Below are 27179 nucleotides of genomic sequence, written 5' to 3'. Positions count from 1 at the left end.
GACTGTGATTATATTACCTCTGTTATTTGGTACTGATGTGTTTGTTACTGTGCAGTACTCATGTGTACAATTCAAGAAAGAGGTGAAAAATTGGCCAGGATTCAGAGAAGAGACACGAGATGGATTGGGAAACACATCTGCTTGTGAGAGATTCAAGGAGCTCAGAATATTTTGCTTATTTAGCTTATCAAAGAGCAGGTAAAGGGCGATTTGATCACAGTCTACATGGCCACAGAAATTTTGTAATACAGGGCTCTTCAATCTAGCAGACAAAGGTATAACAAGATTCAGTGGTTGAAAGTTGAAGCTAGACAAATTCAGTCTAGAAATAAGGTGCACATTTTTAACAGTGAGTATAATTAATCTTTGGAACAACTTACTAAAGTTTTTGGTGGATCATGGATTCTTCATCACAGGAAACTTTAAAATCAAGATTGGAGGTTTTTCTAAAAGATATGATCTAGTTCAGTGGTTTTCAACATTTTTTCCTTTGTGGACCCCTAAAAAATTTTGAATGGTGGTATGGACCTCTTTGGAAATCTTAGACATAGTCTGTAGACTCCCAGGGGTCCAGGGTCTGCGGCCCATGGGTTGAAAACCACTGATCTAGTTCAAACAGAAGTTAATTCAGGAAAGTCGTTTGGCTTGTCTTATACAGGAGGTCAGACTAAACGATTACAATGGTTCCTTCTAGCCTTAAAATCTATGAAAGCTACAAAATATGATTTACAGGTAGTAGTACAGGCTCTGAAATAAAAGCATTCAGAATATTTACCCAAAATTCCACAGGTTTTGGAGAGCTGTTTCTTCATCACATTCTGTCTTTTCTATGTGGGGCCAGTGAAGATGCAGAAAGGCCAAGGGATGAGCCTGGCCACACAACTTGGTATCTACAGGAAAACCTGACCCAAACCCCACTGATTTCTGGCTAGATGTGGGTGTGACACTTCACCCCATATTTTTCATGGTTGTAGATAATGATATGATTATGACATAATTACGATGCAATTTGTACAAGATGAGTCATGCAAGGTGTCATTGGAAAAGCTATAATTTGTTGAATATGCAAAAAGAAGAACAGGAGTACTTGTGGCACCTTAGAGACTAACAAATTTATTAGAGCATAACAAATTTGTTAGTCTCTAAGGTGCCACAAGTACTCCTGTTCTTCTTTTTGCGGATACAGACTAACACGGCTGCTACTCTGAAACTTGTTGAATATGATTATCTTATTTGTGTGCATGTATAATTTTGGATCTAAAGTTATGAACACTGACTATGTATCTGTATTTCAAATGTAGTTACCCCTGAATGACATCATCTGTAAGCAAGATGCACTCCAGCCTACACAGCTGCTTGTGAAGGGCCTATTCAGGGTAATGGGCCATTAGGAAAAACAATAGGCTTTAGGAGATGGCCTGTGATGGGATAGGATCTGAGTTACTACAGAGAATTCTTTCCTGGGTGTCTGGCTGGTGAATCAGGGTTCAGCTGATTGCCATATTTGGGGTGGGGAAGAAATTTTTCTCGAAGGCAGATTGGCAGATGCCCTGGGTTTTATTATTTTTTTTGCCTTCCTCTGCAGCATGGGACATGGGTCACTTGCTGGAGGATTCTCTGCACCTTGAAGTCTTTAAAGCATAGAATATCAGGGTTGGAAGGGACCTCAGGAGGTCATCTAGTCCAATCCCCTGCTCAAAGCAGGACCAAGCCCCAACTGAATCCCCAAATCCCTAAATGGCCCCCCAAAGGATTGAGCTCACAATCCAGGGTTTAGCAGGCCAATGCTCAACCCATGATTTGAGGACTTCAGTAGCTCAGACATAGGTTAGGGGTTTATTACAGGAGTGGGTGGGTGAGATTCTGTGGCCTGCTTTGTGTAGGATTTACCATATCTAACAAATAAAAAAAGAGGACCCTCCACGGGCCCTGGCCCCGCCCATTTCCCCACCCCTAGCCCCGCCCAACTCCGCCCCTTCCCCGCCCTAACTACGCCCCCTCCTCCCTCCCACTCCCAGCCACGCGGAAAGGTCTGCCCGAGCGCTACCGGCTTCACGGTTTGCCGGGCAGCCCCGAGACCCTGCGCCCCCGGCCGGCGCTTCCCCAGTGCAGCTGGAGCCCGGGAGGGGAAGTGCCCAGCCGGGGGCGCAGGGTCTGGAGGCTGCCTGGCAAACCATGAAGCCGGTAGCACTCGGGCTTTGGGCAGCCCCCTTGCCTCCGGACCCTGCTCCTCCCCTGACTCTTCGGCTCTGTTTAAGAGCCGAGCTGCCCGAGCGCTACCGGCTTCGGGCAGCCCCCATGCCTCGGGACCCTGCGCCCCCGGCCGGGCACTTCCCCTCCCGGGCTCCAGCGGCGCAGGGTCCGGAGGCATGGGGGCTGCCTGAAGCCCATAGCGCTCGGGCAGCTCGGCTCTTAAACAGAGCCGAAGAGTCAGGGGAGAAGCAGAGCCGCCATTTTCCCAGACATGTTCGGCTTTTTGGCAATTCCCCCCGGACGGGGGTTTGAGTGCCGAAAAGCCGGACATGTCCGGGAAAAAGAGAACGTATGGTAACCCTAGCTTTGTGCAGGAGGTCAGACTAGATGATCATAATGGTCCCTTCTGATCTTAAAGTCTATGACTCTATTAAGCTTATCCCACACCTGGTGAGCCTTCCTGAGAACGCTCCAGACAGCCTGTAAGTAATGGCTGCTATTACTCAGCAGGGCATGTGACCAGACCACATGACACCGATCTCCATTTTGGGTACCTGTATTTTTCCACAAACTGGGCAGGGAACTGTTTTTGGAACAAAGAATTCCCACCATATGTTAAAGCTATACAAGGTGGGGTGTGACATCATCAGGGGCCTCACTCCCCACACAAGAGAATTCCTGAAAACACCTGAGGAACAAAGATTGGAGGACTGGGGGAAGTGCTGGTCCCAGGCTAAAAGGATTTCTAATCTGTGTATGGAAACCTGGTGAACTGCTTGTACCATCAGCCAGGGTGAGAAATTGCTAATTGATATCCAATCTATCTAGTATTTTAGGTTTGGTTTGTGGTTTTGTTTATTTGCTAGGTAATCTGCTTTGATCTGTTTGCTATCACTTAAAATCTATCTTTTTGTAGTTAATTAACTTGTTTTATGTTTTAATCTAAACCAGAGTGCCTTTGATGGAAGTGTCTGGGGAAAATCTCAGCTTGGTTTAAAACAAGCGTACTGTGCATATTCCTCTCCACATTGAGGGAGAGGTGAACTGGGTAATAAATTAATACTGGTCAGGGTTTTAATCAGGGCAGGATGGTACAGCTCTGGGGTCCTAGGCTGCATGACTGGGGCTTATTTTGGCTTCAGCCTCTCTATAGTTGGTTCATGCAGTGGCTGGCCAAAGCCTGCATGCAACTGTAGCTGGGTGTGTCCCTGCCTGTGTGAATGCTGGTGGGAGTGGTCTATAGCCTGTCACAGCAGCACAGTGCTGAGAGGGAGTCCAGGCTTGTGACTCAGAGGGCTCAGAGGTAACCCAGTTCCAGACGGCACCCAGGGGTGAACCCGTCACAATTGGGCCTCTCTCTCCATGTTTCTCCCAGAATCCCATCAATAGCAGCATGGTTTTCCCCACTTACATTCTTCCCAAACCTTTTACTCTCTGTTTCTTCCCACTGTGTATGCAGTGTTGATGTAGCCATGTTGGTCCCAGGATATTAGAGAGGGTGAGGTAATATATTTTATTGACCCAGCTTCTATTGGGGAGAGAGACAAGCTTTTGAGTCACATGGAGCTTTTCTTTTTCCTTTCCCTGGCCTGAAGAAGAGCTCACTGTGGCTCGAAAGCTTACCTTTCCCCATTATTGGCTTTATTAATTCTATTGTTACTATCACACCTAGTACTACAAAAACAACAAGGAGTCTGGTGGCACCTTAAAGACTAACAGATTTATTTGGGCATAAGCTTTCGTGAGTAAAAACCTCACTTCTTCGGATGCATAGAAGTGAGGTTTTTACTCACGAAAGCTTATGCCCAAATAAATCTGTTAGTCTTTAAGGTGCCACCAGACTCCTTGTTGTTTTTGTAGATACAGACTAACACGGCTACCCCCTGATACTTGACACCTAGTACTGTGACCCTGTGCCTGAAATAGTGTCGCTTGTCTCATTGAGCAGCCTCCCTTTCCTCTGTTAAATTCCTCTTTAAAATCCTGTTCTCTGAACAATTCCTTCTCCCTCACATCTTCAATAATCCTCCATTTGTAGTCCTATTTTATTTGTGAAATCCCTTCAGCTGGGAATCTTCCAAATCCATGTTTGTTAAATGCTAAGTAAAGTAAAATAAAAGTAAATAATCTCATCAACAGAAGCCCAAAGAACAACCTCAGCTATTTAAATATCATTTGATAACCTAGGTTTCAGATAAATTAGGAAATTGAACTCACAGAAGACATGGGACAAGACACTGTTTCAGATAAGAGGGAGCTTCAAACGATTGGGGTAAGGATAATTAAAGTTGCATTTGAAAAACCCAGGAGAAAAATTGAAGAACAAACTATGGAAGGAGAAAAGCAGATTATTTTCAAAAGTGGTTTCAAATCATCTGTTTAGAACAGTTTTAAATGAAAAATAAACAAGATTTACAAGTAACTTAGGCATCATGGGTGAAATTCTGGCCCTATTGAGGTAAGTGGGGCCAGGATATTGCACTATGTTTCTAAAGCTTAAGTTCATTTTAGGGCTGTCAAGCGATTAAAAAAATTAATCTTGATTAATCACGTGATTAAAACATTAATCAGGATTAATTGCGCTATTAATAATAGAATACCATTTATTTAAATATTTGTGGATGTTTTCTACATTTTCAAATATATTGATTTCAATTGCAACAGAGAATACAAAGTGTACAATGTTCACATTATTTATTTTTGATGACAAGTATTTGCACTGTAAAAAACAAAATAAATAGTATTATTCAATTCACCTAATACAAGTACTGTAGTGCAATCTCTTTATCATGGAAGTTGAACTTACAAATGTAGAATTATGTACAAAAAACTGCATTCAAAAATAAAACAATGTAAAACTTTAGAGCCTGCAAGTCCACCCAGTCCTACTTCTTGTTCAGTCAATCGCTCAGGTAAACAAACTTGTTTGTATTTGCAGGACGTAATGCTGCCCACTTCTTGTTTACAATGTCACCTGAAAGTCAGAACAGGTGTTCTCATGGCACTGTTGTAGCTGGCGTCACAGGACATTTATGTGCCAGATGTGCTAAAGATTCATATGTCCCTTCTTGCTTCAATCACCATTCTAGGGGACATGTGTCCATGCTGATGACGAGTTCTGCTCGATAACAATCCAAAGCAGTGAGAACCGATGCATGTTCATTTTCATTATCTGAGTCAGATGCCACCAGTAGAAGGTTAATTTTCTTTTTTGGTGGTTCGGGTTCTGTAGTTTCCGCATCAGAGTGTTGCCCTTTTAAGACTTCTGAAAACTTGCTCCACACCATGTCCCTCTCAGATTTTGGAAGGCACTTCAGATTCTTAAACTTAGGGTCTAGTGCTGTAGCTATCTTTAGAAATCTCACACTGGTACCCTCTTTGCATTTTGTCAAATCTGCAGTGAAAGTGTTCTTAAAATGAACAACGTGCTGGGTCATCATCTAAGACTGCTATAACATGAAATATATGGCAGAATGCGGGTAAAACAGAGCAGGGGACATACAATTCTCCCCAAAGGAGTTCAGTCACAAATTTAATTAACACATTATTTTTTTAATGAGCATCATCAGCATGGAAGCATGTCCTCTGGAACGGTGGCTGAAGCATGACAGGGCATACGAATGTTTAGCATATCTGGCACGTAAATACCTTGCAATGCCAGCTACAAAAGGGCCATGCAAATGCCTGTTCTCACTTTCTGGTGTAAATAAGAAGTGGGCAGCATTATCTTCTGTAAATGTAAACAAACTTGTTTGTCTGAGTGACTGATTGAACAAGAAGTAGGACTGAATGGACTTGTAAGCTCTAAAGTTTTAAATTGTTTTGTTTTTGAGTGCAGTTATCTAACAAAAAAATCTACATTTGTAAATTGCACTTTCACAACAGAGATTGCACTACAGTACTTGTATGAGGTCAATTGAAAAATACTATTTTTAAATAATTTTTACAGTGCAAATTTGTAATAAAAATAATATACACTTTGATTTCAATTACAACACAGACTACAATATATTTGAAAATGTAGAAAAACATCCAAAATATTTAATAAATTTCAGTTGGCATTCTATTGTTTTAATTAATTTTTTTAATCGCGATTATTTTTTTGAGTTAATCACATGAGTTAACTGCGATTTTTCGACAGCCCTAGTTCATTTATAAATATGTTCTTTAAGTCACTGCCTCACACATTTGTTTTCTCTTTGGGGGGTATTTTAGTGCAATATGTAGAGGGACAAACATCCATCTCAGGCTTATGTTGTGCAGAGTGAAACTAGCCGCATAGGGAGAGGTTTGCCAGGATTGTCGTCCATGTTTCTTGTTAGGTTTATGAAGGGATTATATACTGATACACTCAGCAATCCACACTGTGCACACACAAACATATACCTTTGTTTTCATGTATCTCAAATGATTTTGACCTTTCTAACCATAGAGATCTCAGCAGGGGGAAAACATTTTTCCAAATGATTGAGTCACAGATCACGAATCACTGACTGCAATATGAGCACTTTCCTAGTTCAGGAAAAAAGCCATTTTCAGAATGAGGTTAACAACCAAATGTATGCTACAGGGGAACAGTGCTTCATAGTGAGGAATGAGCAAATGTATGATTGAGGTTTTTATGAAGTGCTTACTACTTACAGCACAATGTGTTACTATCAGATCAATTGAGGTAAAAAAATATGATGTGCAACTGTGCAAGTTATGGAGAGACTGTGCTGCAGAAGCTCCAAAATTGCAAACTGGAACACATACATGTAATAAAATGCTAATGTGAAGATTTCAATAACATTAATTTGGTTACGTTTCACATGAGTAGAATTTTCAATTGTTGGTTAGTGTTAAATGTATAATTTAATGTAACTATATGCACTGTCTCTCTAGTTGATGGACGTTAAATTCTGGAAATTTAATTTTGTGGTTTTGGATGTTTGTATTTATATAGTATTAAGTTTGTTCAGGTTTTCTTTATAGAGTTATTTGTAAGACTATTGTCTTTGGTCATATATACCATTATTATATATTTCATTAAAATTTATTTTAATTTATAATTTCAAAATAATTGATTTCATTTTTGTTTAGTGTTGTGGATTCCTCTATGATTATCTTCACATTATAGGTGTAATCTGGATAATTAGATTGTCCTCAAGAACAGATGCTGATTTTTTTTTTATTTTTGACACTACAGATGAAAATAACTAAATTGCCTAAGAACTGCAGATACAATAGTGAAGTTAGTACTAGTGTTACATGTTGGTGGGCCTTTTAAGGGTAGGTAGGTTCAGCCACATCCCTGTGGGATTAGGGGCCCCTTTCCCCATCTCCTGATCAACTGGGTGATTTCTGTACAAAGGGCTGAGAATACTGTTTGAGGGAAGACCCACAAAGGCAGAGTGAAAACAATGAGCAGTCCTTGTGGCACCTTAGAGGCTAACAAATTTATTTGGGCATAAGCTTTCATGGCCTAGAACCCACTTCAATACATGAAATACCTGCTCCTGTATTTCCAGTCCATGCATCTGATAGGGTTACCATATTCAAACATTTAAAAAAGAGGACATTCCATGGGATCCCAGTCCCACCCCCGGCCCCAACTCCGCCCCTTCCCCACCCCAACCCCATCCCTCCCCCGCCCCCATTCCAATCCCTTCCCCAAAGTCCCTGCCCCAACTCTGCCCCCTCATCTGAGCACCCCGCATTCCCCCTACTCCATCCCGCTCTGAACTTAGTTGGGGGTTGCTAAGTGCTTCCCTGCTCCCCACTCACCCTGCAGCCTCTGCGCCCCCGCCTGCCCTGCCCCTGCACCCCACTGCCCCTGCAGCCTCTATGCCCCTGCCTGCCCTGCTCCTCCTCGCCCTGCAGCCTCTGCACGCCCCTGCAGCCTCTGCACCCCCCCCGCCTGCCCTGCTCCCCCACTCCCCCGGCAGCCTCTGCCTGGCGGGGGCTTCGGATACTCAGCGGCGACCGGGGCAGCGTGGGTCCCTGCAGCCCCGGCACATGCCGCACTCCCTGCCCCGCAGCCTCCTTCCTGCCGCGCGGGGTGACGGGGCTGCAGGAAGGGTCCCCCAGTGGCCGGGGAGTCCCTGCCTGCGAGGGAAGCCGGAGCCGCTGGCTGGGCCCGGCCTCCCCATGGTCCTGCGGGCTTGGCTGGGGCGCACGGTCCGCCCGGCCTGCGGGGGCAGCAGTGGCCCCTTCGCTGCCTTCTGCGGCTGCGCCCCCCGTTTCCCCCGCCCGAGCTCGCTACAATGTAGCCGGGCGGCTGGGCTGAGCTGCGGACCCGGCGGGTCGTGCTGGGACCAGGCGGACCTTGGCTTATGCTGCCTAGGGTTACCATATTTTGTGCCTCCAAAAGGAGGACACTCCACGGGGCCCTGACCCCGCCCCCAGCCCCGCCCCCTCCCCCCGCCCCAACTCCGCCCCCTCCCCAAAGTCTCCGCCCCCTCCCCTGCTTCCCGCGAACATTTAATTCGCGGGAAGCCTGGGCAGGTAAGGGGGAGTGTGGGGGGAGGAGGTGCGGCCCAGGCTGGCCCCCCCGGCGGCTCCAGCCTGGGTTGGCTCGGGCCCTGGGGTGCCGGCCCTGGCCCCCGGCCGACCACCCCCAGCCCGCCCAGCACTGCCAGCCGGCCCCCGGCGGCCCAGCGCACCCCCCCGGCTCCCGGCCCCGGCGGCCCAGCGCACCCCCCCGGCGGCCCGGCTCCCGGCCCGACCCCCCGGCTCCCGGCCCCGCGGCCCAACGCACCCCCCCCAGCGGCCCGGCTCCCGGCCCGACCCCCCGGCTCCCGGCCCCGGTGGCCCAGCGCACCCCCCCGGCGGCCCGACCCCGCGGCCCAGCGCACCCCCCCGGCGGCCCGGCTCCCGGCCCCGCGGCCCAACGCACCCCCCCGGCTCGCGGCCCAGCGCACCCCCCCAGCGGCCCGGCTCCCGGCCCGACCCCCCGGCTCCCGGCCCAGCGCACCCTCCCGGCCCCGCGGCCCAGCGCACCCCCGCGGCCCCGGCCCGGCGGCCCAGCGCACCCCCCCGGCGGCCCGGCTCCCGGCCCGACCCCCCAGCTCCCGGCCCGGCGGCCCAGCGCACCCCCCCGGCGGCCCGGCTCCCGGCCCGACCCCCCGGCTCCCGGCCCCGCGGCCCAACGCACCCCCCCGGCTCCCGGCCCCGCGGCCCAGCGCACCCCCCCAGCGGCCCGGCTCCCGGCCCGACCCCCCGGCTCCCGGCCCAGCGCACCCCCCCTGGCTCCCGGCCCCGCGGCCCAGCGCACCCCCACGGCCCCGGCCCGGCGGCCCAGCGCACCCCCCCGGCGGCCCGGCTCGACCCCCCGGCCCCGCGGCCCAGCGCACCCCCTCGGCGGCCCGACCCCGCGGCTCCGGCCCGGCTCCCGGCCCGGCTCCCGGCCCGGCACTGCGCCCCTGGACCCCGGCCCGGCACCGTGCGCCCGGCACCGCGACCCCGGCCCAGCCCTCCCTCCCGATTTTCCCGGACATGCCCGGCTTTTGGGGATTTCCCCCCGGACAGGGATTTGAGCCCCCAAAAGCCGGACATGTCTGGGAAAATCCGGACGTATGGTAACCCTAATGCTGCCTCCCTATTTCCCCGGACATGTCCGGCTTTTTGGCAATTCCCCCCGGACGGGAATTTGAGTACCAAAAAGCTGGACATGTCCGGGTAAATCCGGCCGTATGGTAACCCTAGCATCTGATGAAGTGGGTTTAGCCCACAAAAGCTTATGCCCAAATAAATGTGTTAGTCTCTAAGATGCTACAAGGACTCCTCGTTGTTTTTGCTGACACAGACTAACACAGCTACCACTCTAAAGGCAGAGTGAGTTAGCTGGGGGGTCTGCTGGAGACTATGAGGGGACTCAGGGAAGGAGCCAGGGCCTGAAAGGCAGCCCAGGAGGGACTGGGACCGAAGAGGGAAGAGGAGCGCAACTGGGCCATAACCTCCCAGGGATGGTGACTGGCTCATCATATGCAGAAACGCGCACTTGGCACCACACGTGGATCCCGCAGCCCAGGGGAGCTACAGCCGTTCCTCGCCCCCCGCCCCGCCCCGTCTCTGTGCCCACGGCGGGGCCCCTCCTCCGGGGCGTCTCCGCGGCTCGGCTCCCCGCCCGCATCAGGGTCCCCGGCCGGGGGGCGGGGCTAGCTCAGGCCCCATCCCCGGAGGGGGCGGGGCTTCTCCACGCTTCGCCATGACGAACAAATGACCGCGCGGGGAATGAGATTGAAGTTCCAGCGAGGCGAGCGCGTTCTCTGCTTCGAGCCCGACCCCACCAAGGCCCAAGTGCTCTATGATGCCAAGGTGACCCACCGGCCGCGCGCGCGCCGCTCCCCAGCCCCGCCCCCCCCCTTCGCGCCGGGCCCGCAGTCGGCGGAAGCGGTTGCTCCGCCCGGCCGCGGGGTGTGTGTGTGTGAGACACAGCGAGACAGGCCCCGCCCCGCCCGGGTCTGGCCCAAGGGGCTCCTGGTCCCTCCCCCCCATTGCCCGCTGTCTCCAGCCGGGCGCCCCGGTCTCTCCCGCCGGAGCCTCGCGCCGGGCAGGCTCCGCTTTCAAGTCCGCCGCCTGCACCCCGCCCCCAGCGCTGCCCCGCCCGCCCCCGGCGCGGTGCAGCGTCACACCGGGGCCTGGCTGCTGCCGCTGCCCGGCCCCGCCAGGGGGCAGCAGCGCTCGCTGCCTTGCGGCCGCCGCCGCGCTGAGCCCCGCGTCCTGCTGGGCCCCTTTCCCCGCCGCGCTTAGCGCCTGGGACTCGCGCGGGAGTCAGCGGCCCCGGTCCGGGCGCCCAGTTCCCGGGCATCAGTCGGGCTCGGGCACTTCGGTACCTTGGAGCATCCGGGCCGAGGCCGCCAGCGAAGCGCTTCGTCCCTGGCTTGGTTAACGTCCTTTCCCGGGCGGATGTGCTCGGCGTGGGAGACGGTGGCAGCTGTGCTGGGGCTGCCAGTCACGGGCTCGCTCGTGGTAATAAAAGCTGTGAGCGAGGAGACCGCCCATCAGAGCAGGACTCTTCATATCCTAGACACAGGAGCGGTGTGAACGGGCCTGGGCCAGACACCTGCCCACCCCTCAATTCCTTGTGCACCTGCAACACAGTCTCCACGCTAGAGTTCACTCCTATGAGCTTTTAATAGGTACAGTAGTGTTAGGGAGCCCTCCTTGGTAAAAGCATCTTAAGTTGGGACTTCAGGTCAAAGCTACTGTTGAATTAAGCAGAAGCAGAGTGGGTAAAGTGGCAGTGTGATGTATTACATAGGGTATGTCTTCACCACCCACCGTATCGGCGGGTAACAATCGATTTATCCGGGATCAATATATCGCGTCTCGTTAAGATGCGATATATCAATCCCCGAACGCGCTCACCGTCGACTCTGGAACTCCACCAGAGCGAGCGGCGGTAGCGCAGTTGATGGGGGAGCCACGGCTGTCAATCCCGAGCTGTGTGGACTCCAGGTAATTCGATCTTAGATACTTCAACTTCAGCTACGCTATTTGCGTAGCTGAAGTTGCGTATCTTAGATCGATTCCCCCCCTCCAGTGTAGACCAGCCCATAGTGTTGGCTAAGTGGTTGATTTCTAGGCATTCTGACTTAAAAGAAAAGGTGTAAAAAATAAATGTAATATTGGTTTGAGGTGTTAAATAAATAACATTGAAACACCCTTTAAATTAACAACTAACTCAGGCTGTGTAATGGTGCAGATTGTTGTCTTTCCAGTTTCAGGGACTTCAGCAACTTTGATTTTTTTTTTTCCCCCATCACACCCAAAGGATAGTGTGAAACCTTTAAGTCCAGTTTTAATTTCTGTGATAGAGGACTTATCAGCTTCTCTCTTTGAAGACTGCCCTTTTAGTTGCTATAAGAACATCCAGGCTTGTATGTCTGACCTGCTCCCTTTAGAGTTCCATTGGGTTAGTTGCCTGTAGGAGCTCCTTACAATGGGTGTGGTGGAGTTGTGTATTATTTTGTTAATGCTCCCAAATGTATTTGCAAAAGATATAGAAAAACAAAAAGACCAATTCTCTTCTATGACCCTGGCTCCTTAGCTGGATTACAACTCCTATGATGGACTGCGTTGATTCAACTGGTGAGAAGACTGCAGTGCATCACAGGAGATGTGTTACAGGTTTAGTGCGGGAGCCAGGCTCATAGACGAGAATGCGGGCATGAAGCACCTGAACTACACGAGGCACTGCAACAGCGCAGGTGGATACAAATTAATGTTGACCTGAAACAAAAATTTTTCAATTAAACTGAATATTTAGTTTTGATTTTCCAGTGGAAAATAGAAAAAATTCAGCAACACTGAAATTGTGGAAGCTGCATTTTGTGCCCAAAAAAATCCAAACAGAATATTCCAGGCCATCTCTAGTTAATATGATTGACTTGATTAATGTGAACATTGTGGAAGAGATGAGGTTTCTAAAGGGATTTTCCTAAGAAGCACTATATAACACTCCTGATATGTGTGGTGTGTATGTTGAGTGTGTATTTAATTCTTATGTGAGGCACAATTGTCCAGACTAGATTTTAAGTTATTTGGCAAGATTTAAGGCAATCCTTCAATCTTCTAGATTGTTTAGTTTTTTGGGAGATATCAAAGTGAAAGTACTTTGAATTCAAGTCTGTTTATATGAGTAGGTAGAATTGCGGTACTAGATGAAATAAAAGCGCACACTGTGAGGGGCTATGGCTGTATTAGCTTTTAGTATCAAGAATATCTCCATTCTCAAAATCTATCGTATTATTTCACTTGGAGTTCAGTTCAGAAATTCGCAAAGCATTGTTCTCTTAATTCTGCAGTTTGGCCCTATATGCTGTTCACGAGAAGATAGTTTTAACTAAGCATTTGATTTTCCTTCTGTACCATGATGTTACTGGTTAGTCTCCTGTATTAAGGGTCTGCATGAAGGAGATAAGAAAGCTACTTGTCCAAATGTGCGAATCCACACTGTTCCATCCCTCTTCTTCGGAGCACTTTTTGGGATGCTTTGAGATGGATAGGAAATGAGGACAAGGCAGGGCCTATTGGTAGTCTCTTCAATGTTTAGATCTCAAGTCAGTACACAAACATTGTCTATCATCTTTGCTGCTCTTAGTAGTTCCATGGGCTCAGGAGAAGGTGCATGATTTCCTGCAGTATGGATGTTCAAAGGCAATTTATTAGGTTTCCATTTACTCATAAGTATCCATTCCTTTCTTGTGCCCACAAACTCATTCCCTAAACACTCATTTCTATAGAAAGTGCATTGTAATCTTTGTATTATGCCACATTCTTTGTTTTCTTTTTCAGATTGTTGATATTGTTGTTGGAAAAGATGAGAAGGGCAGAAAGATTCCAGAATATCTGATCCATTTTAATGGTTGGAACAGAAGGTGAGAATATACAGAGCACCATTTTATTTAAAAAGTTTTTGTGTTTACAAAATCTTTTCAGTGGCATGCCATAGCCTACAGGATGGTGTAGGGTAAGAAATAAGTAGAAGTTAGGCTTTGGGCCTAAACTAGCGTAAGGGTAGAGGAGTATGGGAAATGGAAGTTGCTAGTGTAAGAAAGTTGGAAATAGTGTTATGGGCAGGGCCCTACCAGTTTCACGGCGGTGAAAAACACATCACAGACCGAGAAATAAGCCCTTCCCTGTGAAATCTGATCTCCCCAAAATCAGCTGGGCTGGGGAGGGACAGGACATGTCTTTCCCCTGCACAGCTGTTATCGGAGGGAGATCAGACCCACCTCCACAGGCAGCGCAAAAGTGATGTGTACCACCCTCACTTCTGCGCTGCAGCAGCCCCAGTGCTGGGCTCTAGGCGTCTGCCTCCCGCGGCTCTTGCCAGTGCTCAGGGCACCTGGGCTGAGGGATGCTATCGCTGCCCGCAACTCCTGCCATGGCTCTGGGCCTCTTCCCTCCCCCTCCCCCCCCGCCCCCCGGCAGCTCCTGCTGGGGCTGGGGGCTGCCCAGGCTTCATCCGGAGCTCAGAGACCTAGGCTGGGGGCTGCCACACCCTGCAGCTCCAGCTCCTGCCCAGCTTGCCCTACCTCCTCATCCCACCCACCTCCCTCCACGGCTCCAGCCAGGCCTTGTGGCTTTCACTCCTAGTAGTTCTTGGCCTGGGAGCCCACAGCTCCATCCCTCGCAGCTCCTGCCAGACTCAGGGCTGCCCCCCTGCCGTGGCTCCTGCCCAGGCTCAGGGACCTAGGTCGGGGGCTGCTCCCCTTGCAGCTCCAGTCCGGACTCAGGGCTTTCACCCCCCACAGCTCCTGGCTTCCATCCCCCCCTTCCCTCCCCGGCTCCTGCCCAGGCTCAAGGCTGCCGTTCCTCCCCTCCCTCCCCCCATGTCTCCAACTGGGGCTTGGGGTGCCCTGGCTCAGAGCTGCTTTCCCCCAAGGCTCCTTTGTGGGCTTCTGGCCACCCAGGCTCAGGGACTCTGCCCCTTCCTTCCTGGCTCCTGCCCGGGCTTGGGGCTTCAGCCCCTTTGGCTTCTGCGGGGCTCAGGGCACCCAAGTTCAGGGCTTCAGCCCCCACAGTGCTTGCTGGGGCTCGGGGCTTCCACCCCGTGGCTTCTGCCAGGGCCAGGGCACCCATTTTTGAAATTGTCTGGGGCATCTAGGCATGGGCCCCATGAGCCTATGCCTTAATCCACCACTGGCCCTGATAGTAGCTAGGAGCCCCTGCTTGGAGCACTCACTCCCAGCAGCACTGGGGAGATCGCACCTACTTCCACCTCCAGGAACCTCCTCCAGCTGCGGGAAACTCCGCAGCTGCTGCCTTCAAAGATGGTCTCTGAAGGCAACACAGAAGTGAGTCTGGCAATCCTGCAACCCCCCTACAACAGCTTTGGGCCTCCTCACGATCCCCTTTTGGATCAGGACCCCCACAGTTACAACACAGTGAAATTTCAGATGCAAACATCTGAAATTGTGAAATTGACCAATTTTAAGACCCTGCGGGCGTGAAAGTTATCAGACCCTAGTTATCGGAAAGTAAGAGTTAGGAAGGATATGGCTCAGGGTTCCAATACCATTATGTTTTGGTTATAACTGGTTTGAGCAAGGTTTTTAATGAGTACTTTTAAAAGTTGTGAATGTTTTATTAAAATGCTATCTATATTGATAGTATGGGAAAGACGTTGATACAGATGTTAATTTAAATGATGTGTAATATAAAGAGCCAGTAAGAAGGTGGTGGGAATATAATTATGGAAAAGGGCAGTTTAAAGTTACTTAGTATTATAATTGAGTATAAAAGGAGTAGCCTTGCTAAATTTCAGGAGATCTCCAATTAACATAAAAAGGGTACTGTTAGGTTCCAGGATTATAAAGTTGTATATCTCTCTGTTGTTGCACTGATTACCCATTGATAATTTGAGTGTAATTATAATTGTAGTATTTATATTAATTGGGAACATTTCAATATAAAGATTACTATACCTTCGTAGGAAGAAATAATACTATAATGAAAAAGGAGGACTTCAGTAATCTTTATTTTGTGAATGCCTTTAATAAATGCTTTCTATGGGACTAATTGATTTATGTTGACATGTTGGTTTGTGGCCCCTGTGTGGTTAGAAACTCAAACTCTGTCTCTGTCATAATCTGAGTTGCTTGATGGTGAAGTCTGGAAACATTCTGATGTTGACAGAATATTCCTTAACGTTATCTTGTTGCTTCAAGTACTTCAACTTGTAAAGTTAAGGAGAAAGTGTCTTTTTGTCTGTCTCTGGAAAAATAAAGCCAAAGGATGGTGCAAAAAGATGCAAGTCTACATCATAGTACCCCTTAATTCCAGATTTTGCTTCTAAAGAGCACTAAAATATTACTTTGTAGATTACTGTAAATGTACATTTGTCATTCAGTATTTATTCGTAAAGTCAGTTTCTATTTATTAACATTTTTTTCTTTTGCCCCATATTTAGCTGGGATAGATGGGCAGCTGAAGATCATGTTCTTCGTGATACAGACGAAAACCGCAGATTACAACGTAAATTGGCAAGAAAAGCTGTAGCTCGCATGTAAGGAATATGTTTATCTCTTGACTTCAAATGGCTTTCATTCAAAATAACTGTATACAAGTTCTTAAAGAGAAGACTTGATATAAAATTCCTGTGTACTGGATCCACATCCTTCGGAAGAAACATCACTGACAAGTACCTTGGGGAGACTTGAAGCAGGGCTTTTTCCCCAAAAACAAATATCTGTCTGTAATACTTGCTAGCCTTTTATGGCCGCAGAGAAGAACAGGGTGGCAGGAGTATAGTAAAATGTAAAACATTGATGTGTCCACCACCGAATATTGTCCCTCAAGTAAATTATTTTTGAAATAATAAATACAATCACAAACACTTATTGCCTGTGCATAGTTTATTCTTGCTTTTGCATATAGCATTGCTTCTTATGCTTTGGCAGCAGTAGTAAACAAGTGAAGTAATGACAGATTGAACAATTCACTCAAATTCTTCTTTAGGAGAAGAAAGGGAAGGAAGAAGAGACGTTGTCGGCTGCCTGGTGTTGACTCTGTGTTAAAAAGCCTTCCTGCTGAGGAAAACGATGAGAGCAGTGAAAATTGTGAGTTGTCTTCTCTTTGTTTTGATGACTACACTTGCATAATGCTATTTACAAAATTGTTAACTTATTAAACTACTGTAGCATCTCAGTTTTACAAACTTCTGAACAACCAGTTATATGAACAATTTTTCCTGAGTAGATGTGGGGGGGGTCACATAACGAAAGCGATGTTGATGACGAACAAGTTGACATCCCTTCATATTCTGGTGCCTTCATTGTGTTGGTAATCACTTTGCAGTAATTTGAAGGACAAGAAAACAATGCAGGGCACCATACTGCAATATATCCTATATCTACTGTAAATTGAGATATTCAGTTTTATGAACTCGATCATCAATTCATTCATAAAACAAATTTTACTGTAATTGTGCAAATTGAACAGTCTGATTTGCTACTGGGTTTGGTATTATAGGCATGTAATAGCACTGGCTAGAATGTTAATATAACCATATGAAATATATGAATATGTTTTGTATAAAAAATGAGCAGCTGTTACACCAAGATATCCTTCTCCTCTCCCTACCCTTGAGGCAGACAGTACTCTTTGCTTCACCCTCATTCAGCTCTTCTGGGCACTCTGGCCCAGATTTTTAAAGCTATTTATGTGTTGTTGCTCTCAGAATGTCAACACCTAACTGATTTAGGAGCTTAAATCTCATATTCAGAAAGGGATTTAGGCATGTAGTTGTTGCGATGCTGAGAACAGCAACACCTAAATAGCTTTAAAAATCTGGCCTCTACCTTTGATCTGAGAGTAGTGTTGCTCTGTCTGGCCCCAGCCTCTCCTGTTGGCCTTGCCTGGTGTGCAAGGACTCTGATGCTTGTGCAGTTACCATTTTGGCTTGTCCTGATCTTCTGGGCAACAGGATTTTTCCCTACCTGCATGATAAAGAGGTGTGTTTCTTGCCCCCAGCATGCTGGTGGTTGTTCCTGGCCTCTTTCTTCCATCAGCCATCTAGCCCAGGGCATTTTTCTAGTAACTTTAAGGTCTGTTTGTATTGTTTTGCAGTGTGAACACTTCATTAGTATGCTGGCCATTATTATTCCTCTGATTCAGACATCTTTACACCATTATTATTTACAACTTTTTCATTTCAACATTTGTTATAACTTGCTCACAACTTGCATTTGGGCATATGAAGTGATATTTATTTAAAACCTTTTGCTTACAACTCAGGGCCCCCTCGTGCCGGGCACTGCACCCACCCACACCCCCAGAAACAGTCCCTGCCCTCACAATCTAAAGAGGACAGAGAGGCCCAGAGGGGGAAGTGGCTCCCCCAGGCCCTGCAGCAGAGGCCAGAGGCGGAGTTGGGGAATAGAACCCAGGAGTCCGGGCGCCCAGCCCAGCTTCGGAGAGCAACAGCGATCGCTCCCCTGCGGGTCTTCTCCTCTGCGGCCTCTTCCAAAGATCCCGGGTCTGCACCGCGCTGGAAAATCCCCTGAGCTTCCCCGCTAGGCTCGGACCCCAGTGGAAAAGCCCGGCCGGGCAGCAGGACCCCCGGCTCGGGGGGCGAGTGTAACCCACCCCCTGGCCTCCCCCTTCCCTCCCGGAGCCGCGCGTTCCTCACCCGTGCGGGCGCCTCTGGGGAGCTCCCTGCCCGGGGCACGATGGAGATCCGGGATCCGCGGCTCTGCCCCCGGCTCCATGCGGGGGGCAGGGCAGGGAATGCCGCTGGGGGCGGGGGGAGGAAAGAGTCCAGTGAAAATTAAAAAGAGCTACTGGTTGTTGAAAAATTTTGTGAATTTGCATATATTGGGGAATGTTCATCATTTAAAGTTGATATATGAACATTCTGTTTGTTTGAGCTTCCGAACTATTGCACGCTAAAATACTTAAAATATTCCTTCAGCATTTCTAGTTTATACCTCATTACAAAAACCAAACCAAACAGCCTTGAATTAAACGTTACAAAGTGAAAAATTGTTGGGTATGAATCTATGTCCAATGTAATATCCAGAATAAATTTGCTAAATATCAAAGATAACTCATTTCTCTCTTAAACAGCTATAAGTAGTTCTTCTGATGACAGTGATGAAGGAACCGATGAAGAAATAAAAAGTGAAGAAAGTGACATTGAAGAGAGGACAGACATGGTATATTCCTATGAGCTCCCTTAATTTTAATAATACTTAGTACTTTACATGATTGAAAACTGGGAAAATTGAGACAGGTTAAGTGAATTAATTGCTCAAGGCCATGCAGCATGTAGTCATAGGGCCAGGACTAGAACTCATGATTATTGACTCTTAATAGAGGTCTTATTGTAGTAGAGCTATTCAAACTCATAGATGACATTTTACTCCCTTAGATGGCATTGAGCTCAATACAAAATGTATTAACTTAGACTTGTTCCTCTCATTCTATTTCCACTCGTAAGGTCTGCCAGCAAACAGCGCTACCCGGATTTATAGTTAGTGTAAAATGTTACTAGTCTCTTCAGGTGAAGCAGATTCTAATGCCATCAGGATTTTAATGGCTGATGTACACGGTTTCTTTAAAGAGGGTCTGCCAACTCAAATTAGGCTAAAATTTAGACCTATTTGTAAGAATCTAAGACCAGCAGAAATATTTCCACTGTACAAAAACGTCAGTGGAAACAGGTGTGCGAAAGCTGTTTGTAATCTAAACACGGCAGGAGAGATCATTTGAAAGTGAAATTGGTTATAAACAAATAGAAAGTGACCCAATTGATAATGAAATTATTATTAAATTAAATGTAACGTGAAAGAGCAAAAAGCAAACAGGAAAACATTGAAAAAATGAATAGAATTTTTAAAACAGGACTTTCAAATAAATTGAAGGTGTTACTGTAAGAAACTACATTTTGTACTCTTACATGTATTTTACCATACAAGTAATTAGATTCAGTTTCTATTTTGCAGAAATGTTAATATTTGATCTAGTTTTGCCTAAAATACTATAGTAATTAACTAGTAACACTAATCATTTTTTCTTACACTGATCTGTGCTGTTGCAGAAAGAAGAACAAGAGATTCACACTAAAAGGGATATGGAAGAAAGAGCAATAAGCATAGAAATTCCTGAAGTTTTGAAAAAAAAGCTTGAAGAAGACTGTTATTATATTAACAGGAGAAAACGGGTATGATTGGTTAAATGAGGGAGAGTATATGAAAAAATACCTGAAGGCAGTCAAAAGATGCACTTGCATGTAGTGATTTCCATTATTTTAGCTAACTTGCTTTTACACCAAAACTTCTAAGATTTCAGGGGATAATGCTTCTAAATGACTAGAGTACTGAATTACCAATATATTAATCTGTAAAATTGGGGTTCACATCTTTATTTGGTTTTGTTTTAGGAAATTTGGAATAGAACATTGAGCTAATCCCGTTCTGCTATTATATTTATATGTTCCCCAAAACTGGACACACAAGGGATTGAGCAAAAGTATAATTTAAGGAGCAAATTTGAAATATATGTATAAAGTTTTGTTGAATAGGCTAGTTAATTAGGCTAGGCAGTGGGTCACAAGTTAATGTTGTGGCTCATTTCTTAAATCCATAATTGTATTATTTGACAGTCATCAAATTGTCTCTTCAGCTAGTGAAACTGCCTTGTCAGAGAAATATAATAACTATCTTGGAGTCGTATGTGAAGAATTTTGCCATTAATGCAGCGTTTTCAGCTAATGAAAGATCTCGGCACCATCAAATGACTTCACATGTCAACATGAACCTTCATTATATCCCACCAGAAAAGAAGTAAGTAATGTCTACCATTTGTTTGGGTGTAGAGGAAGAGCGGATTTGAATTTCAAGCCCAGGTTTTAGACAATGTGTGCTTTTGTGCCCATCCATATACAGTGGACTCATACCCCAGTGTGTAAGACAGCACAACAATATCAGGAAAACTTTGTTTAGAGATGAGAATTACTATTATCCAAAGAGTTGATGTTGGAATTGCTAATAATAATACAGGGATATTACCACAATACTAATTTAACCATAAATTCCTTTATTAAGTCCAAAGGCCAAATGGTATTTTATACAATTGCTCTAAACATGCCTGATAGCCCAAAGGATGAGCAGTCTCTACACCCAATACAGCAACAAAGCATTCATAAGCATGTGATCAGTATACTTACAAATAGTTTCCCCTACATTTGGCATTCTCATCCTGGCGTTCTTCAGCATGATCAGGTAGGGTCTGACAAAGAACCCTCAAATTCATAACTTTTTATACCCTTCAGCAAACAAATAATGTCATAGCTATTACTACTTTAGCTACCAAACAATTTGAGACAGTTCACCCTTATTTCCAGTCTTAATTCAGACTAGATTTACAGCCTCCTTTCTCCCCAAGGCCTCTCCTCCTTCTTGCTGACCAATAGCTTTTTTTGTTGCACCTGGTTCACATGGGGCTTTACTTTTTAAAATAATACTGGTCTGTGGGATGGGACGCTCCATCCTGGCTCCTTCTTGGACAGATTGTCTCTTATTTAAAACCATCTGCAGTCACCCCTTTTGGTCAGAGGCCCTCTTTTTAGAGACTTCACCTTACCTTATTAGTTATTCTTTGAACCAACATCCTCCCTAGTTAATTTCTTCTGGCCTTAGATTATTACTTTCAAGACCTCCTTTCTACTTGCTAGTTAGGGCCTTTCATTATAGCACATACATTTCCTTAACTGAATTTAAGCTAACTAATTCTTTAAGTGTATTTATTCTACACTTACATTACAATAAAGCATCACTCTCCCCTTCTGTCACATAAGTTGAGGCTTCTATTTTAGCCATTTTGTTAAGAATTTCTGTATATATGGGGCATTTTCACCTCTGCATGACAGGAATTTAATTTTGAGCACTAAGAGGTACCTATCTTCCACTGCAGGGGCTGGTGTGAGACACCCCCTGCTGAAGCAAAGTTAAACTTTGAGCTTTATGAGTTGACACCTGGTCAAGTTATAGAAGCACAAACTCCAAAAGTGCAGGTGTATCACAAAATGCCTTCAGAGGACACCAGTTACAGGCAAGTCACTTTCTTGTGTGATTAGGCTGCCGAATGCTCTTGACCTCAAGCATCACTATGCAGTGAAGATAAATGTGTGTAGAGATAAAACCATCCATACGTGGCATGTTTGTGATTTTTTGAAACATATGATCCCTCCTCCTCAGAGGTTAACTCCTCTTAAAGTAACAGTCCGAATGGATGGGCTGTCCTATTTCAGGTTAAAGTTGGGGTGTAGTCTTTAATCCTTTTAAAAAAAAAAAAAAAAAAAACTTTAATTTTTTTGGTCACATTCTGTTTTAGCAATTCAGAATTGCTTATTCCTTGCAGTGCTTCAGTTTGTACTATCATGTATCATTGACTGTTTTGATAGGATAATGATACTTAAGTTCTTTTTGCAGTACAGTATCCCAAACCAGTGCTTATCATGAGACATCAGAAATAGGAATAGAGAACTAAATGTAATTTTGTGTTAATTTAAACCACTGGGAGCTGCGGGGGGCCGTGCCTGCTGACGGTCAATGTCAACAAAATGTGTCTCAGCTCGCAATCAGATTATCCTGATGGGCCGCATGCGGCCCGCGGCCCGCTGGTTGCCCGCCACTGCTGTAAGTAGTAACAATTCCAGGACTCTTTGTCACTTACAAGCAAATTAAGGTCAAGGGATTATCTGCCACCTAAATTAGAGAAACTTCGTCCTCCTTACTGTTCACAAAGAGTCAACTAAATAATGAAATGGTATCCACTCTTTGAAAAACAATGCTTTCCCAAAAGCTGTAGTCCTTTGTCCTTTCTCTCCCATACTTTTGCACACCATTCTGTGGTCTGTTTATGTGAACTTACAGGTATTTCCTTTGGTGTCTTTATTAATGGGAGTGTCCCAGTTTTTCACCCATATTAACAACACCCATGTGAGATAAGAGTTGCCCTATTTTGTAGATCCGGGGTGAGCAAACTTTTTGGCCTGAGGGCCACATCTGGATGGGGAAATTGCATGCAGGGACATGAATGTAGGGCTGGGGCAGGGGGTTGGGGTGCGGAAGGGAGTGCAGGGTGTGGGAGGGGATGCGGTGTGCAAGAAGGGGCTCAGGGCAGGAGGTTGGGGTGCAGGAGGAGGTGCGGGGTGTGGCAGGGGGCTGAGGGGCAGGAGGGGTGTGGCAGGGGGCTCAGGGCAGGGGTGCAGGAGGGGTGTGGCAGGGAGTTGAGGTGCAGGGTGCAAGAGGGGTTCGGGGTGCGGGTTCTGGCCCAGCGCCCCTTACCTGGAGCGGCTCCAGGGTGGTGGCAGCCCGCAGCAGGGCTAAGACAGGCTCCCTGCCTGCCCTGGCCCCGTGCCGCGCCACTACCGGAAGCGGCCAGCACCATGTCCCTGTGGCCCTTGGGAGAGGGGGTCAGAGGGCTCCACGCGCTGTCCTCGCCTGCGGGTACCTCCCCCGAAGCTCCCATTGGCCGCGGTTCCCTAATCTAGAACTGAATTCTCCTCTTCCTCCTTTTCAACCTTTTCTCTAGTGTTGAGTTATGTAAAGAAATGGTGGATGGACTGAGGATAACCTTTGACTTCATTCTTCCATTGATCTTGCTCTATCCCTATGAGCAAGCACAGTTTAAGAAGGTGACTTCATCCAAATTCTTTCTTCCAATCAAAGAAAATGCAGCAAACACTAACAGGTAAGTTGGGTAGACTCTGAATTGTGTCATGAGGCAGCAAACACATTATTTTGTTGAGCACTGAAATACATTTTGAAATAGATAGGGTGATTAATCATAACATGTTGCTTTTGTATTTCAGAATTGCTTTTATAAAATCTTGAACTCTTTTCTTCCAACAATTGTTTTTGTGGGGTTTTTTTGTCCTGGTTTGGAATTTTTCTTGCAACCAGAAGATTAACTTAACCTTGGAAAGAAATTAAGGTAGAACTAAGTGGTATAGAAGGAAACTGAAATTTTGGGACTAGATTAAGGTTTACATTTCTGTTTAATTGGTGTAAAGGGCTTCAGCATTTGAAAAATAAATACTTATATTTGGGGAATGCAATTTTTTAAATAATAAGCCACATTGTTCCCCAATTTTAGAAAGGAGACTTTAACCCTAATTTGGACCATTGTTTAGCTAGATCCGAGAAGACGGGATTTTTTATTTTTAAATCTGGAAAGCTGTTCTCTTTTATAATTATATGAGAGGCTTTCTCCTCATTTCCTAGAAATCAGGAGGAGCTATCCCCGAGTCCACCTCTGCTGAATCCACCAACTCCTCAATCCACAGACAGTCAGCCTACAACAGGTGAGCCAGCAACACCCAAGAGGCGAAAAGCTGAGCCTGAAATACTACAGTCTCTGAGGCGTTCTACACGTCATACATCGAACTGTGACAGGTTGTCAGAAAGTAGTGCATCTCCACAACCTAAACGACGGCATCTCGATACGCCTGCTTCAATGCCAAAACTGTTTTTGCATCTGGAAAAGAGTAGGTTGCAGTTTTATGATATTACTGTAGATCACAACACCTTTGTGGGCTGCAGAACAAATATGTTTGTCTTCAGTAGTTCCTTATTGTCATATTAACCTTTTGCCTCTAATTTTTTATGTACAAATGGGAAATCTGTAGCGACTGTGGGGGAGTTTTAAGCAAGTAATGGAAAGTGGGCAGAGGATGGCTTCTGTAAGAATCACGGTAAAGACTTGGAAGTAGGTAGGACCGGTAGTGGAGAGGTGAGATTGTAGTAAAGGGAGAGCCAGCTAAGTGAGAGGACCCTGAGTGGTGACTGGCCTACTGTCACACAGAAGCTGCAGCTGTGACACGTGGCAGAGAAGAGGAGATGGAGCTGCATGCTGGGGTTGTGAAGGAGGTAACTTTTTAGGGAGTTGAGAAGAGCTGGTCAGGATGTTCCATTTCTTAAGGGGCAAAGCACTTCTGAAGTACTGGAATGTTTTTGTTGGCCAGCTGTTTCCAGTGTGCTGAATTATACGTACTCTTTCCAGTATAACTGTTTTATGCACAGAATAGTTTCTGTTCTGAAACTTCTTACATTTCCAACACACTATAAAGAATCCATTGCCCAGTATGAAGGATCCTACCTTACTCTTGTCCCTCCCAGCCTCCCCTTTAAAAATAAAAAAATAATATCCATGATGCTTTGGTGTCAGAAATAGGAACTGTAAATTGAGTTGGAAGAAAAACTTTGTATTCCCCTTTCTCTGTCCTGTTCACTAATTACTTTTGTCCTTTTTAGCTAAAACCTTCTATATTCTCTATGGCTTCTAAACTAATAGTAGGTACACTTCATTTTATGCCACTTTGTGGGCAACAAATGAAACTTTTTACTTATTCACACTTGCACTAGTAGAGGGCATCTCATAGCTCATTACACTTGATAGATGTATTACTGTTCTTGTAGGCTGTCCCAGGTGATTGCTCATCCCACTGATGTGGGCCGGGGGTGGGGAGGGCGGTGTCCACTGGGACTCAGTATTCTTGGCAGATTTTGACTAGTCTGGGGACTTGTGGGGGGAGTTGCAGACCAATGCTTTCCCAGTGTTCTGGGGTTTCTGTTGGCTGGCTGTAGGGTGAGGTGCTCTGAGGGTCTGTAATAGGCAGCCACAAATGGCTCTGTGCCCACCAGATGGGAGGCCACTAGGATTGTTCTATAAGACACTCTGGACGAATAGGTTTACAAGGATTTGTCTGAAGTGGTTGGATTAAAAACTGGTTGTGTGGCTTTCACATGATGTTCAGCAGCTTTGAAAATCAGGCCAAAGGTTTTCAATTGAGCTTTGTGATGGTTGAGTGGCATTCACAGGAACAGCTCTTTTTAGTTCAAGTCTGCACAAATTGTCTCATTCACATTGTCCACAAGCATGTGTGACTTTTCTGACCTTGTAATTCATTTAATTCAGACATTTAAGTGAGATTTGATCATCTGGAAAAATTACTCTAAAAATGGATTCCATGTTGTTGTCTGTCCCAAAGCAAAATCAGGGAACAGGGTCATAAAGTCATAGTTTTTCAGAATAAAAATAATGTCGTTTTTAAAAAAAATAAAAGGAGCAGATCTGCAGAGTTCTTCTATCTATTCAGTCATATAGGTAGGGCCCTACCATATTCACAGCCATGAAAAACACGTTACAGACCATGAAATCTGGTGTCGTCTCTCTCCTCCCCCCCCCTCCTCCCCCCCCAATGAAATCTGGTCTTTTGTGTTCTTTTACCCTATATTATACCAATTTCATGGGGGATTCCAAAGTTTCTTAAATTGGGCGTCCTGACCCAAAAGGGAGTTGCAGGGGGGTCACAAGGTTATTTTAGTGGGGGATCATGGTATTGCCATCCTTATTTCTGCACTGCCTTCAGAGCTGGGTGGCTGGAAAGCTGCAGCTATCGGCTGGGCGCTCTGCTCTGAGGGCAGCGCCCTGCCAGCAGCTGCGCAGAAGTAAGAGTGGCAAAGCCATACCATGCCTCCTTACTGCTGCGTCTTCAGAGAGTGGCGGCGGCTGACTGAGGGCCCGGCTCTGCAGGCAGCAGCGCAGAAGTAAGGGTGGCGATACCATACCATGCCATCCTCACTTCTGCGCTGCTGCTGGCAGCAGACTGCCTTCAGAGCAGGGCTCCTGTCCAGCAGTTACTGCTCTCTGGCCACCCAGCTCTGAAGGCAGCGCCGCCACCTGTAGCAGTGCAGAAGTAAGGGTAGCAGCACCGCAAACCCTCACCACACACAATGACCTTACGACCCCCCCCTCCAACTTCTTTTTGGGTCAGAACCCCTACGATCACACTGTAAAATTTCAGATTTATATAGGTGAAATCATGAAATTTACTATTTTTAAAAATTCTATGACTGTGAAATTGACCAAAATGGACCCTGAATTTGGTAGGGCCCTACATATAGGCATACTTTATTTTTATCACTGGTGAATCAACACAGCTGCGGGAGTGAAATGGATAGTTTTCTGGTTGTTAAATAACCAGAATTATTAATAGTTCCAGTGGTAGGATGATCTGTGCAAAACTCGTTGTCTTCTAATTATTTCTCCTGTTAGACCACTGCCTCTCCAGCAAAGGCAACTAAAGAGAGCTTTTTAGTCTTTTAGCAGTGATAATGTATGAACCAGAAAGAAAACAGCTGGACTTTAACATCTCGATTGAGTTTGCAGTGCTGTCTGTTAGAAAACATTTGTAAACCTGAACAAATTTGATCTGGAAATTTATTTGGACACAACGCTTTCACAACTACAATATCAGTTTTACGAAGTAATTTGTTTTTCTAGCACTGACCCTCTTCTAAAGTATTGCAAGAGTGTTTCAGGGCTGAAGGCTGAAAAGCCAATGGGTGTGCTGGGGGATTGGACCAAGCCCTGGAACTCTTGTCGCTTAAACCCATCTGCCCCACTTGCCCTCCCCCTTGATACCTTTACACAAAAGCTGCCGACTTTACTGATTGGTGCAGGTCAGAACTGAAGAGGCAATGGTGTTT

At 46.4% G+C, this 27179-nt stretch overlaps 1 protein-coding gene across 2 annotated transcripts in view; it reads left to right on the top strand.

Annotated features, from left to right (window-relative positions):
* The first annotated feature begins 10365 nt into the window (after window positions 1-10365).
* Window positions 10366-27179, top strand: part of MSL3 (MSL complex subunit 3) — a 35684-nt gene continuing 18870 nt past the window's right edge. Inside the window, exons 1-10 of one of the 2 annotated variants that reach the window (XM_054007813.1) lie at window positions 10366-10491; window positions 13474-13556; window positions 16094-16189; window positions 16642-16742; window positions 18751-18839; window positions 19724-19846; window positions 20308-20468; window positions 21598-21735; window positions 23221-23379; window positions 23913-24175. In XM_054007813.1, coding sequence (XP_053863788.1) covers window positions 10393-10491; window positions 13474-13556; window positions 16094-16189; window positions 16642-16742; window positions 18751-18839; window positions 19724-19846; window positions 20308-20468; window positions 21598-21735; window positions 23221-23379; window positions 23913-24175 — 1312 coding nt within the window. In that variant the 5' untranslated portion in view covers window positions 10366-10392. The remainder of the gene's footprint in view (window positions 10492-13473; window positions 13557-16093; window positions 16190-16641; window positions 16743-18750; window positions 18840-19723; window positions 19847-20307; window positions 20469-21597; window positions 21736-23220; window positions 23380-23912; window positions 24176-27179) is intronic. The other variant, XM_054007820.1, reaches the window with a different exon arrangement.

Source organism: Malaclemys terrapin, chromosome 1 (assembly GCF_027887155.1).
Source record: "Malaclemys terrapin pileata isolate rMalTer1 chromosome 1, rMalTer1.hap1, whole genome shotgun sequence".
Classification (NCBI taxonomy): domain Eukaryota; kingdom Metazoa; phylum Chordata; order Testudines; family Emydidae; genus Malaclemys; species Malaclemys terrapin.
The sequence above is the reverse complement of the archived record's forward strand: the minus strand, read 5'-3'. Positions and strand labels throughout refer to the sequence as shown.